Source organism: Panulirus ornatus, chromosome 10, assembly GCF_036320965.1.
Source record: "Panulirus ornatus isolate Po-2019 chromosome 10, ASM3632096v1, whole genome shotgun sequence".
Taxonomy (NCBI): Eukaryota; Metazoa; Arthropoda; class Malacostraca; order Decapoda; family Palinuridae; genus Panulirus; species Panulirus ornatus.
Window position 1 is genome coordinate 38883305 of NC_092233.1, and position 14510 is coordinate 38897814.

Consider the following 14510-nt stretch of genomic DNA (forward strand, 5'->3'; position numbering starts at 1 on the left):
TAGGTGACTGTCTCATAGTTCACTGCCCTTTACATTTGACCGACTCTTATGGTTTACTACACCTAAGAGCTGACTGACTATCACAGTTCACTGCCCCTTACAATTGACTGAGTCTCATAGTTCACTGTCACTCATACTTGACTGACTCATAGTTTATTGCACCTCACAATTGAATTGGTCTCATAGTTTACTGCCCTCTGAGACGACTGGGTCTCATACTTCACTGCCCTTCACAGTTGATTGACTCTCATATGTCACTGCCTCTCCCAGTTGACTGAGTGTCATAGTTCAATGCCCCTCACATGTAACTGATTTTCATAGTTTATTGCCCCTCATGGCGGATTGAGTCTAATAGTTCACTGCCCCTCAGAGTTGACTAGCTCTTATATTCTAATGCCCCTCACAGTTGACTGACTCTCGTAGATCACTTCATCTCAGTTAATTGTCATAGTTCAATGCCCCTCACAAATGATTGAGACTCAGATTCAAGTACCCCTCACAGATGAATGAGTCTCATATTTCACTGACCCTCACACTTGACTAACTCTCATAGTTCATTGCCCCTCACAACTGACCGACTTTCATAGATTATTGCCTCTCAAATTTGATTAACTCTCATAGTTTACTGCCCCTCACAGTTAACTGACTTTCATAGTTTACTGTCCCTCACAGTTGACTGAGTCTCATAATTCACTGGATCTCATAGTACACTGTCCCTCACAGTTGACGGAATTCCATAGTTCTCTACCCCTCACAGTTGACTGAGTCTCATAGTTCACTGCCCCTCACTGCTGATGCACTTCAATGTCCCTCACAATTGACTGATTCATGATTCACTCTCCCGCACAGTTGATTGTCTCATAGTTCACTGCCCATCACAGTTAACTGAGTGCCATAATTTACTGCCCCTTAATTTGACTGAGTCTCATAGTTAGCTGCTCTTTGCAATTGACTGAGTCTCATAGTTCACGCCTCTTCCCAGATGACTGACTCTTATAGTCTACTGCCCCTCACAATTAACTGATACTCATGTTTCACTGCCGCTCACAATGAATGAGTTTCATTGTGCACTGTTCCTCACAGCTGACTGATTCTCATCGTCACCACCCCTCACTGCTGACTGCCGTAGTTCAATGTCCCTCATAGTTGAATGAGACTCATAATTTGCTGCCCCTCATAGTTGAGTGAGTCTAATATTTCACTGCCCCTCACAGTTGACTGACTCTCATAGTTCACTTCATCTCACAGTTGACTGAGTGTCATAGTTCTATGACCCTCACAACTGACTGAGTTTCAGAGTTAACTGCCGCTCACATTTGAATGAGTCTCATAGCTCACTGACCCTTATAGTTGACTGATTCTCATGGTTCCTAGCCCCACACAGTTGACCAACTTTTGTAGATTACTGCCCCTCACAGTCGACTGACTCATAATTTACTGCTTCTCACAATTGACTGATTCTCGTAGTTCACTGCCTCCCACAGCTGACTGAGTCTCATGGTTCACTGCCCCTCACACTTGATCTGAATCTCATAGTTTACTTCACCTCACAATTGATTGATTTTCATAGTTCACTGCCCCTCACAATTCACTACACTATAGTCTACTACACCTCACAGTTGACTGAATTTCATAGTTTACTGCCTCCCACAGTTGACTGACTCTCATAGTTTATTACCCCTCACAGTTAACTGAGCCTCATAGTTCACTGCCCCTCACTGTTGATGCAGTTCAATGCCCGTCACAGTTAGTTGCTCGTGTGTCATAATTCACTGCCCCTCACAGTTGACTGAGTCCCATAGATTACTGCCTCCCACAGTTAACTGAGTCTCATAGTTCACTGCCCCTCACACTTGACTGAATCTCACAGTTTACTGTCCCTCCCGGTTGACTGACTCTTATATTTTACTGCCACGCACAATTGACTGACTCTCATAGTTCACTGCCCTTCACAATTAAGTGCGTCTCATATTTTACTGCCCCTTACAGTTGACTGAGTCTCATAGTTCTCTGTCCTTCCTAGTTGACTGACTCTTATAGTTTACTACACCTCACAATTGACTGATTCTCATGGTTCACTGCCCCTCAGAATTGAATGAGTCTATAGTTTACTGCCTCTTACAGTAGACTGATTCCCATCGTCACTGCCCCACACTGTTGACTGTCAAAGTTCAGTGCCCCTCACAGTTGACTGAGACTCATAGTTTACTGTCCCTCATAGTTGAATGAGTATCATACTTCGCTGACCCTCACAGTTGACTGACTCTTATAGTTTACTGCCCCCTCACAGTTGAGCAAGTCTCATCGTTCACTGCCCGTCACGGTTGACTGCATCTCATAGTTTACTGCCATCATAATTGACCGACTCTCATAGTTTAGTGCCCCTCACAGCAGACTGAGTCTCATAGTTCACTACCTCTCATAACTGAATGAGTCTTATAGTTCACTGCCCGTCACAGTTGACTCTCATAATTCACCGCCCGTCACAGTTGACTAAGTTTCATAGTTGACTGCCCCTTACAGTTACTAAGTGTCACAGTTCACTGCCCCTCACATTTGACTTACTCTCATAGTCTACTGCCACTCACAATTGACTGACTCTCACAGCTCACTGACCCTCATAGACGACTGAGTGTCATAGTTTACTATCCCTTACAGTTGAATGAGTTTCATAGTTCATTGCCCATCAAAATTGATTGAGTCTCACAGTTCACTGCCCTTTAAAGTTGATTGATTCATAGGTTACTGACCCTTACAACTGACTAAGTGTCATAGTTCACAGCCCCTCACAACTGACTTACTCTCATAGTCTACTGTCCCTCACAACTGACTGAATCATAGCTCAGTGACCACTCATAGTTGACTGAGTCTCATGGTTTACTCTCCCTTACAGTTGAATGAGTTTCATAGTTCATTGACCCTCACAATTGATTGAGTCTCACAGTTCACTGCCCCTTAAAGTTGATTGATTCATAGTTTACTGCCCCTCACAACTGACTAAGTGTCATAGTTCACGGCCCCTCACAGCTGACTTACTCTCATAGTCTACTGCCCCTCACAGTTGACTGGCACACATAGCTCACTGACCCTCACAGTTGACTGTGTCTCATAGTTCACTGCCTCTCACAGTTGACTAAATCTTATGGTTCATTACCCCTCACTGTTGATGAAGTTCACTGCCCAATGTTGGATGACACATAGTTCACTGCCCCACAGAGTTGATTGACTCTCGGAGTTCACTGCCCCACAACAAATGACTGAGTCTCATAGTTCACTGTCCCTAATAGTTGACTGACTCTCATAGTTCACTGCCCCTCATTGCTGATGGTCTTCACAGCTACTCATACATTCCTGACTCATAGTTCACTGCCCATAGAGTTTACTGAGTTTCATAGTTCACTGCCCCTTATAGTTTACTGACTCTCATAGTTTACTGGGCCCCCTCAAAGTTGACTGAATTTCGTAGTTTACTGCCCCTCACAATTGACTGAGTCTCATAATTTACTGCCCCTCACTGTTGATGAAGTTCACTGCGCCTCACTGTTGACTAACTCATAATTTACTGTTCCTCAGAGTTGACTGAGACTCATAGTTCACTGCCCCTCAAAGTTGCCTAAGATTAATAGCTCACTTCCCCTCACAGTTGACTGGGCCTCATAGTTCACTGCCCCTCATAGATGACTGATTATAGTAATTCACAGCCTATCACAGCTAAGTCTCATACTTCACTGCCTCTCACAGTTGACTGAGTGTCATAGTACAATGCCCCTCAAAGTTGACTGAGATTCATAGTTCCCTGTACCTCTGAACTGACGGATTTACATAGTTCATTGCCCGTCATTCGTAACAGATTCTCACAGTTCACTGCCCCTCACAGTTGAATGAGTTACATAGTTCACTGATCTTCACAGTTGATTGACTCTCATAGTTTACTGCCCCTCACAGTTAACTATTATTCATAGTTCACTGCACCTCATACTTCACTGACTCATTGTTTACTACCCGTCATAGTTGACTGCTATAGTTCACTGCCCGTCACAGCTGACTAAGTCTCATAGTTCACTGCCTCTCACAGTTGACTGAGTCTCATAGTGCACTGACCCTCACATGTGACTGAGTCTCATTATTCACTTCCAATCGCAGTTGACTGAGTCTCATAGTTGATCGCCCCTCACAGTTGACTGAATCTCATTATTCACTTACACTCACAGTTGGCTGAGTCTCATAGCTCGCCCCTTATAGTTGAATGACTCATAGTCTGCTGCCCCTCACAGCAGACTAACTCATAGTTCACTTACCCTCACAGTTGACTGAGTCTCATAGTTCACTGCCCCTCACAGTTGACTGAGTCTAATATTTCACTGCCCCTTATAGTTGACTGAGTCTCATAGTTTACTGCCTCACAGTTGTCTTTCACAGTTTGCCGCCACTCAGAGTTGACTGAGTCTCATAGTTCACTGACCCTCATAGATGATTGAGTCTCATAGTTCAATACCCCCACAATATACGGAGACTCAGATTTCACTGCCCCACACAGTTGAATGAGTCTCATAGTTCACTGACCCTCACAGTCGGTTGACTCTCATTGTTGACTGCCCCTTTCAGGCGATAGATTCTTATAGATTTTTGCCCCTCATAGTTGAATGACGCATAGTTTACTGCCCCTCACATTTGACTGTCTTGCACAATTCGCTGCCCCTCACAGTCCACTGACTCTCATAGTTTACTACCTCACAGTTGACTGAGTCTCACAGTTTATTGCCCATCACAGTTAACTGAGTCTCATAGTTCACTGCAACTCACAGTTGACTCTGAGTCTCATTGTTCACTGGCTTTCTCAGTTGGCTAAGTCTCATATTTCACTTACACAGTTGACTGAGTTTCATAGTTGACTGAGTCTCATAGCTCATTGCCCTTTATAGCTGACTGACTCATGGTCTACTGCCTCTCATAGTTGACTAACTCTCGTAATTAGCTGCCCTTCACAGTTGACTGAGTCTCATAGTTCACAGCCCTTCATAGTTGACTAAGTCCCATAGTTCAGTGCCTCTCATCGATCACTGACTCATGGTTTACTGCATCTTACAGGTGACTGACTCTTTTAGTTTACCGCCTATAACAATTGACCGATTATCATAGTACACTGCCCCTAACAGTTGACTGAGTCTCATAGTTCACTGCCCTTCACAGTTGACTGAGTCTCATAGTTCAGTGTCCCTCATAGATCATTGACTCCCGTAGTTTACTACATCTTACAGGTGACTGACTCTCATAGTTTACTGCCCATAACAATTGACGGATTATCATAGTTCACTGTCACTGACAGTTGCGTGAGTCTCATAGTTCACTGCCCATAACAGTTGACTGAGTCTCATAATTCACGCCCTTCACAGTTGACTGAATCTCATAGTTCAGTGCCTCTCATAGATCACTGACTCTCATATTCTACTGCATCTTCCTGGTGACTGACTCTCATGGTTTACTACCCTTAACAATTGACCGATCATCATAGTTCACTGACCCTCACAACTGACTGAGTCTCAAAGTTCACTGCCCCTTACGGTTGACTGAGTGTTATAGCTCACTGCGCCACACAGTTGACTGAGTCTCATAGTTTACTGTCCCTCAGAGTTGACTGAGTCTCATAGTTCACTGCCTCTCACTTGTGACTAATTCTCATAGTTCACTGTCCCTCATAGTTGATTAAGTCTCATAGTTCACTGACCCTTATAGTTGACTGACTCTCACTATTCACTGCCCCTCACAGGTGACCGACTTACATAGATTACTAACCCTTACAGTTGACTGATTCTCATAGTTTACAGCTCCTCAAAGTTGACTGAGCCTATAGTTTACTGCCCCTCACTGTTGATGAAGTTCAGTGCTTCTCATAGTTGACAGACTCATAGTTCACTCACAGTTGACCGAGTCTCATAGTTCACTGCCTCTCATAGTTGGTTGAGTCTCATAGTTCATTGCCCCTCACAGTTGAATGAGTCTCATAGATCACTGCCTCTCAAAGTTTAATGAGTCTCATAGTTCACTGCCCCTCACAGTTGAGTTACTCAAAGTTTACTACCCCTCACAGGTGACTGACTCTCATAGTTCACTGCCCCTCATAGTTGACTGAGCCTCATAGTTCACTTCTCCTCAATGATGAAAAAGTTTAATGCCCCTAACAGTTCACTGACTCATAATTCACTGTCCCTTAAAGTTGACTGAGTCTCATTGTTCACTACCCCTCGCAGGTGACTGAGTCTCATACTTCACCCCCACACCGTTGACTGAGTCTCGTAGGTCACTGTCCTTCACTGTTGACCTCACAGTCCCTCACAGTCGACTGAGTGTCATAGTTCAATGCCCCTCACAGCTGACTGACTATCGTAGTTTACTAACTCTTACATTTTATCGACTTTCATAGTTCACTGCCCCTCACAGCTGACTGAGTCTCAAAATTCACTGCTCCTCCCAGATGACTAACTCATGGTTTACTGCCCCTCACAGGTGACTGACTCTCATTGTTCATTGCCCCTCATAGTTGATTGAGCCTCATAGTTCACTTTTCCTCATTCTTGAAAAAGTTCAGTGCCCCCTCACGGTTGACTGACTCATAATTCACTGTCCCTTAGAGTTGACTGAGTCTCATTGTTCAATACCTCTCTCAGTTGACTGAGTCTCATACTTCACCCCCACACCGTTGACTGAGTCTCATAGGTCACTATCCTTCACTGTTGACTGACTTATAGTTTACTGTCCCTCACAGCTGACTAACTATCATAATTTACTGACCCTTACATTTTACTGACTTTCATAGTTCACTGCATTACAGCTGACTGAGTCTCATATTTCACTGCTCCTCACAGCTAACTGACATAATTTATTGCCCTTCACAGGTGACTGACTCTCATAGTTCACTGCCCCTCATAGTTGGCTGGGCCTCATAGTTCACTTTTCATCAATGTTGAAAATGTTCACTGCCACGCACAACAGACTGACTCATAATTCACTGTTCCTTAGAACTGACTCAGTCTCATTGTTCACTACCCTTCACAGTTGACTGAGTCTCATAGTTCACTCTCCCTCACCGTTGACAGAGTGTCATAGGTCACTGCCCTTCACAGTTGACCGACATATAGTTTACTGCCCATCACTGTTGACCGACTATCATAGTTTACTGACCCTCATATCTTACTGATTTTCATAGTTCACTTCCCCTCATAGTTGACTGAGTCTCATAGTTCACTGCCCCTCACAGCTGACTGAATCTGATATTTTACTGCACCTCACAGTTGACTGATTTTCATGGTTCACTGCCCCTCACAGTTGACTGATTTTCATGGTTCACTGCCCCTCACTATTGACTGACTCATGTAGTTTACTGCACCTCACAGTTGAGTGACTCATTGTTCACTGCACTTCACAGTTGACTGAGTCTCATATTTCACTGCCTCTCACATATGACTGATTCTAATAGTTCTCTGTCCCTCACAGTCAACTGAGTGTCATAGTTCAGTGCCCTTCATAGTTGACTGAGACTGCCCCTCACAGTTGAATGAGCCTCATTGTTCACCTACCTTCACAGTTGACTGACTCTCATGGTTCATTGCTCTTCAAAGTTGACTGACTCTCATGGATTACTCTCCATCATAATTGACCGACTCTCATAGTTTACTGCCCCTCACAGTTGACTGACTCTCATAGTTCACTACCCTTCATAGTTGAATGAGTCTCATAGTTCACTGCCCCTCACAGCTGATTGAGTCTCATAGCTCACTGACATTCATACTTGAGTCTCATAGTTCACTGCCTCTCACAGTTGACTGACTCTCATAATTCACCACTCCTTACACTTGACTGAGTCTCACAGTACACTGTCCCACAGCTCACATTTTCCCAAAGTCCACTGCCCGTCACATTTGACTGCCTTTCTCAGTTGACATCCTTCACAATGCAGCACATCTCGGAGGTGAGTGACCCTCATTCTTCATTGCCCCTTAAAGTTCACTTCCCCTTACAAGTCATTGCCCATCACAGTTCACTGATCCTCAAAATTCACTTTCCTCCAAAGTTTGCTGGCCTTAACATCCCTCCCAGGTAACTGCCCCTCACAGAGCAGTGCCTCTCAAAGTTCACCACCACCCCTCACATACTCAAAGTTCACCACCACCCCTCACATACTCAAAGTTCACCACCACCCCTCACTACTCAAAGTTCACCACCACCCCTCACATACTCAAAGTTCACCACCACCCCTCACATACTCAAAGTTCACCACCACCCCTCACATACTCAAAGTTCACCACCACCCCTCACATTCTCAAAGTTCACCACCACCCCTCACATACTCAAAGTTCACCACCACCCCTCACATTCTCAAAGTTCACCACCACCCCTCACATACTCAAAGTTCACCACCACCCCTCACATACTCAAAGTTCACCACCACCCCTCACATACTCAAAGTTCACCACCACCCCTCACATACTCAAAGTTCACCACCACCCCTCACATTTTCATTGTTTACAGGCACCGGTCCCGGACGCTGGCCTCGCGGGTGACCCTCATGATCCTGCATCTCACAATCGCCGATCTACTGGTCACTTTCCTCCTCATGCCGCTAGAGGTACGTGTCGCGCCTTCCCTCATGTTTGTGTGTGTGTGTGTGTGTGTGTGTGTGTGTGTGTGTGTGTGTGTGTGTCCTCATACGTTTAAAGTACCGCCCATCAACTTAACCTTTTATACTTCGAAGACTCACAATATTCGCGTCCTAAATCCAACGATATCCACATGCTGGCAGGCAAGTCTCACGGAAGGAAAGTTGGGACGAGAGAGAAATAACCAGGAAATTAAAAATATTTCCTAACATTCATACGAGATCTGATCTTCGGCTATTGACGTTCCCGTTTTCTGTTTCTTTCTTGTCAATTGCATTTTCTAATCCTAAGCTTTACATTTCCGTTTTCTCTTCCTAATCTTGTTAAAAACACATATGATAATAATCTAAGACCAAGAAAGGACGCTGTCTTCTAGCTCAAGGAAGATTTAGATGATAGACCTAGAATTTCTATGTTCACCCTTGATCTAGAGTGGAAGTACATAGCCTAGATCTGTAGGGTAAGGAAAGACTTGACCTGCAGTGTTAGGTCATAGCCTTGATCTGTAGTGTAAGGTCATAACCTTGATCTACAGTGTAAGGTCATAGCCTTGATCTATAGTGTAAGGTCATAACCTTGATCTGCAGTGTAAGGTCATAGCCTTGATCTGTAGTGTAAGGTCATTACCTTGATCTGAAGTGTAAGGTCATAGCCTTGATCTACAGTGTAAGGTCATAACCTTGATCTGTAGTGTAAGGTCATAACCTTGATCTGTAGTGTAACGTCATAGCCTTGATCTACAGTGTAAGGTCATAACCTTGATCTGTAGTGTAAGGTCATAGCCTTGATCTACAGTGTAAGGTCATAACCTTGATCTGTAGTGTGAGGTCATAGCCTTGATCTACAGTGTAAAGTCATAACCTTGATCTGTAGTGTAAGGTCATAACCTTGACCTGTAGTGTAAGACCTTAGCCTTGATCTGTAGTGTAACCTTGATCTGTAGTGTTAGGATATAGCCATCATATGAAGCGTAAGATCTAAGGTCTGATCTATAGTGTTAGGATATAGCCTTTAACTGTATGATAAGGTCATAGTGTTCATTTATAGTGTAAAGTTATAGCCTTTATCTGTATGTAGTTCATAGCAGGGATCTGTAGTGTTAGGACATAGCCATGATGTGTAGTGTTAGGATATAGCCTTGATCTGTAATGTTAGGACATAGCCTTGATGTGTAGTGTTAGGACAGAGCCTTGATCTGTAGCGTAAGGTCATAGCCTTGATCTAAAATGTTAGGACATACCCTTGATCCGTTGTGTAAGGTCATAAACTTGATCTATAATGTTAGGACACAGCCTTGATCTATGGTGTAAGATAACAGCTTTGATCTATATTCTCAAATAATATCCTTGATCTTCAGTGTATCGTCATAGCCTTGATCTTCAATGTATCGTCATAGCCTTGATCTTCAATGTATCGTCATAGCCTTGATCTTCAATGTATCGTCATAGTCTCGATCTTCAATGTATCGTCATAGTCTTGATTTTTTAAGTAAGGTCTTAGCTTTGATATGATGTGTAAGATTATAGAATACATCTATACTGTAAGGTTTTAGCTTTCATTTGAAGTGTAAGGTCCTAATCTTGATCAGTAGGATAAGAACATAGTCTTGCCCTACAGTGTAAAGACTTAATCATGATGTGTAGTGTTAAGATGCATCCTTGCACTGTAGTGTTAGGTCATAACACTGATCTGTAGTATTGTGTCACAGCCTTGATCTATAGTGTAAGGTCTGGGGCTTGATCGGTAGTGTTGGGACATAGCCTCAATATGTAGTGAAACGTCATAGACTTGATCTGCAGGTTAAACTCATAGCTTTGATCTGTAGTGTAAGGTCATCATCTTGATATGTAGTGTAAGGTCATAACCATGATCTGTAGTGTAAGGTCATAACCTTGATCTGTAGTGTAAGGTCATAACCTTGATTTGTAGCGTAAGGTCATGACCTTGACTGTAGTGTAAGGACATAACCTTGATCTGTAGTGTAAGGTCATAGCCTTGATCTGCAGTGTTAGGTCATAACCATGATCTGTAGTGTAAGGTTATGATCTTGATCTGTAGTGTAAGGTCATAACCTTGATCTGTAGTGTAAGGTCATAACCTTGATTTGTAGCGTAAGGTCATGACCTTGACTGTAGTGTAAGGACATAACCTTGATCTGTAGTGTAAGGTCATAGCCTTGATCTGCAGTGTTAGGTCATAACCTTGATCTGCAGTGTAAGGTCATGATCTTGATCTGTAGTGTAAGGTCATAACCTTGATCTATGGAGTAAGGTCTTAACCTTGATCTGAAGTGTAAGGTCATAACCTTCGTCTGTAGTGTAAGGTCATAACCTTCATCTGTAGTGTAAGGTCATAACCTTCATCTGTAGTGTAAGGTCATAACCTTCATCTGTACTGTAAGGACATAGCCTTTATCTGTAGTGTAAGGTCATAACCTTGATCTGTAGTGTTAGGTCATAACCTTGATCTGTAGTGTAGGGTCGTGACCCTCATCTGTAATGTAAGGTCATAACCTTCATCTGTAGTGTAAGGTCATAACATTCATCTGTAGTGTAAGGACATACCCTTGATCTGTAGTGTAAGGTCATAACCTTGGTCTGTAGTGTAAGGACATAACCTTGATCTGTAGTGTAACGTTATAACCTTGATCTGTAGTGTAAGGTCATAACCTTGATATGTAGTGTGAGGACATATCCTTGATCTGTAGTGTAAGGTCATAACCTTGATCTGTAGTGTAAGGTCATAACCTTGATCTGTAGTGTTAGGTCATAACCTTGATCTGTAGTGTAAGGTCATAACCTTGATCTGTAGTGTTAGGTCATAACCTTGATCTGTAGTGTTAGGTCATAACCTTGATATGTAGTGTAGGGTCGTGACCCTCATCTATAGTGTAAGGTCATAACCTTGATCTGTAGTGTAAGGTCATAACCTTGATCTGTTGTGTAAGGACATAGCAGTGATCTCTAGAAACGTGACAATTTTATCTCGTATTATTTTTTCCATCATTCTACCTGACACTAACGTAAGGCTAACTGGGCGATAGTTCAAGACAGACTTTTTGTCTCCTTTTTCATATATAGTAGTAACATTTGTTCGTTTCCAGTCAGTTGGTACCTGGCCTTCCGGTAGAGATTTGTTGAATATTTTTGTTATGGGTTATATCAGCTCTCTCCTGACCTTTGAAAATCTTGAAGCTAAGTTATCTGGGCCGTTGGATTTGTTAGGATTTAATTGGTCCAGGTATTTAAGTACTTCAGAGCTCTTTATTTCTCTAACCTTCAACTCTTCTTCATCAGATCCTTGAAACATTTTCATTGGTTGTGGTATTGGACATGTTTCTTCAGTTGTGAATACGGAGTTAAAAGAATAATTTAGTATGGTAGCCATTTCCTTGTCATCTATAGTTAGTGTGTTATGTTTGTTTCGTAATGGTCCAGTTCCTTCTTCTACTATCTTCATTTGTTATATATATTTGAAGAATTCCTTAGGATGATTCTTAACTTTGAAGGAAAACCTTTTTTCTTCCTCGCCTTTACTGTGTCTTATGACCTTCTTACACTCTCTCTGGATTGTGATTAATTCCTGGTGATTTTCACCGGTTCCCGTTGACCTGAATTTCTTGTGTGCTTTCTTTTCTTTTGGCGAATTAGTCTTCTATTCTCTTATTCATCCATGACGGTTTTGAAATATTGCAAGTTCTCTTCGTAATTCGTGGAATATGTTTATTTTCAACCATGAGTAATGTGTTTTTAGAATTATTCCACATTTTCTCTACTGTGGAAACGTTTTGTCCAATTGGTACTGGGAATTTCGTGTCTGATGGTTGCAAAACTTGCTCGCCTGTAATCTGGGATCAAGAGTTTGTTGTCATTTATTTCATAATCTAAATTTATCTCTAATCTAATCAACCTGTGATCGCTATTTGACAAACTGTCGCCTACTTCGCAAGAGTTGATTAAGTTTGTGTCATTGATGAGGACAAGATCAACAATGTTTTTACCTCTAGTTCATTATTAATTAACCGTTCTAGAAAAGCGTCTTCAATCAGTTCCGTTAGTCTCGTTCCCTCTCGATCACCTGTTAACGTGTTTCAGTTTATGTTTGGATTGTTGAAGTCTCCTATTATTATAACCTCTTTACTGTTTATCTTAGTTTTGATTTCATTGTATGATATCTTATCATCATCTTCTTTTTACTTAGGAGGTTTGTAAATATCGCCGAGACGTAGTTTACTTTAGAACTTGTCGGTAATGTCAAAATAAAGAGAGTCGTAAGTGTGTGTGTGTGTGTCTAATTTGCTTATCTTAATAGCACTTAAATTGTTATCAACGTAGATCAAACCTCCACCACCTACCTTCTACAAGCGATCTTTCGTAAATAGTTTGTATTCAGGTATTGCTAACTCGACCATTAAGTGTTTATTCTCAGTTTACCCACGTTGCTGAGATTGCAATAATGTTCGGTATTCAGTAAGTACATGTAAGTTCATCACGTATCGTAATGATGCTCCGGACAATTGTATATATTAAACTTATTTCCTCCTGAGTTGATTTCTGGACTGAATTTGCCTTTTCTTCACTGTCGGTATGTGTGTTTGTATTATCACTGTTAATGTCTGCGTGTGCAGCAGCGGGAGGGAGACGGTTCTCCATCTGTTTTGTGTTCGCCGCCTAACTCTGACCCTCCCCACACTGGACCCTACCAGAACTGTTCCTAAAAGGTACCAGAGAGTTGACCTGTAGCTGTGCTGACCCGCTACTTATACTACCAGAGTTGTCCCCAACTGACCTTACTTGACCTTTCTGTGCTAATTCCTCTGTCTGTGAGGTTACCACTACTCCCCGAGGATCCTAGTCTTGATCTGCAGTGTTAGGACATAGCCTTGTTCTGTAGTGTTAGGACATAGCCTTGTTCTGTAGTGTTAGGACATAGCCTTGTTCTGTAGTGTTAGGACATAGCCTTGATCTGCAGTGTTAGGTCATAGCCTTGATCTGTAGAGTTAAGACATAGCCTTGATCTGCAGTGTTAGGACATAGCCTTGTTTTGTAGTGTTATGACATAGCCTTGATGTGTAATGTTAGGACATAGCCTTGATCTGTTGTGTTAGGACATAGCCTTGATCTGTTGTGTTAGGACATAGCCTTGATCTGCAGTGTTAGGATATAGCCTTGTTCTGTAGTGTTAGGACATTGCCTTGATCTGTAGTGTTAGGACATATCCTTGATGTATAGTGTTAGGACATAGCCTTGATGTGTAGTGTTAGGACAAAGCCATGTTCTGTAGTGTTAGGACATAGCCTTGATCTGTAGTGTTAGAATATAGCCTTGATATGTAGTGTTAGGACATAGCCTTGATCTGTAGTTTTAGGACATAGCAATGATCTGTAGTGTTAGGACATAGCATTGATCTGTAGTGTTAGGACATAGCATAGATTTGTAGTGTTAGGACATAGCCTTGATCTGTAGTGGTAGGACATAGCCTTGATCTGTAGTGTATAGTCATAACCTTCATGTGTAGTGTTAGGACATAACCTTGATCTGTAGTGTAAAGTCAAAACCTTGATCTGTAGTGTTAGGACATAGCCTTGATCTGTAGTGTAAGGTAGTAACCTTGATATGTAGTGTTAGGACATAGCCTTGATGTGTAGTGTAAGGTCATAGCCTTGATATGTAGTGTAAGGTCATAACCTTGATCTGTAGTGTTAGGGCATAGCCTTGATCTGTAGTGTAAGGTCATAACCTTGATCTGTAGTGTTAGGACATAACCTTGATCTGTAGTGTGAGGTCATAACCTTGATCTGTAGTGTAAGGTTATAACCTTGATATGTAGTGGAAGGTCATAACCTTGATCTGTAGT

The 14510-nt window shown here is 42.3% G+C and overlaps 1 protein-coding gene across 1 annotated transcript in view; it reads left to right on the forward strand.

The window, feature by feature from the left end:
• LOC139750628 (gonadotropin-releasing hormone II receptor-like) overlaps positions 1–14510 on the forward strand; it is a 326876-nt gene that overhangs the window by 89362 nt on the left and 223004 nt on the right. Inside the window, exon 3 of the mRNA XM_071665304.1 lies at positions 8527–8623. Coding sequence (XP_071521405.1) covers positions 8527–8623 — 97 coding nt within the window. The remainder of the gene's footprint in view (positions 1–8526; positions 8624–14510) is intronic.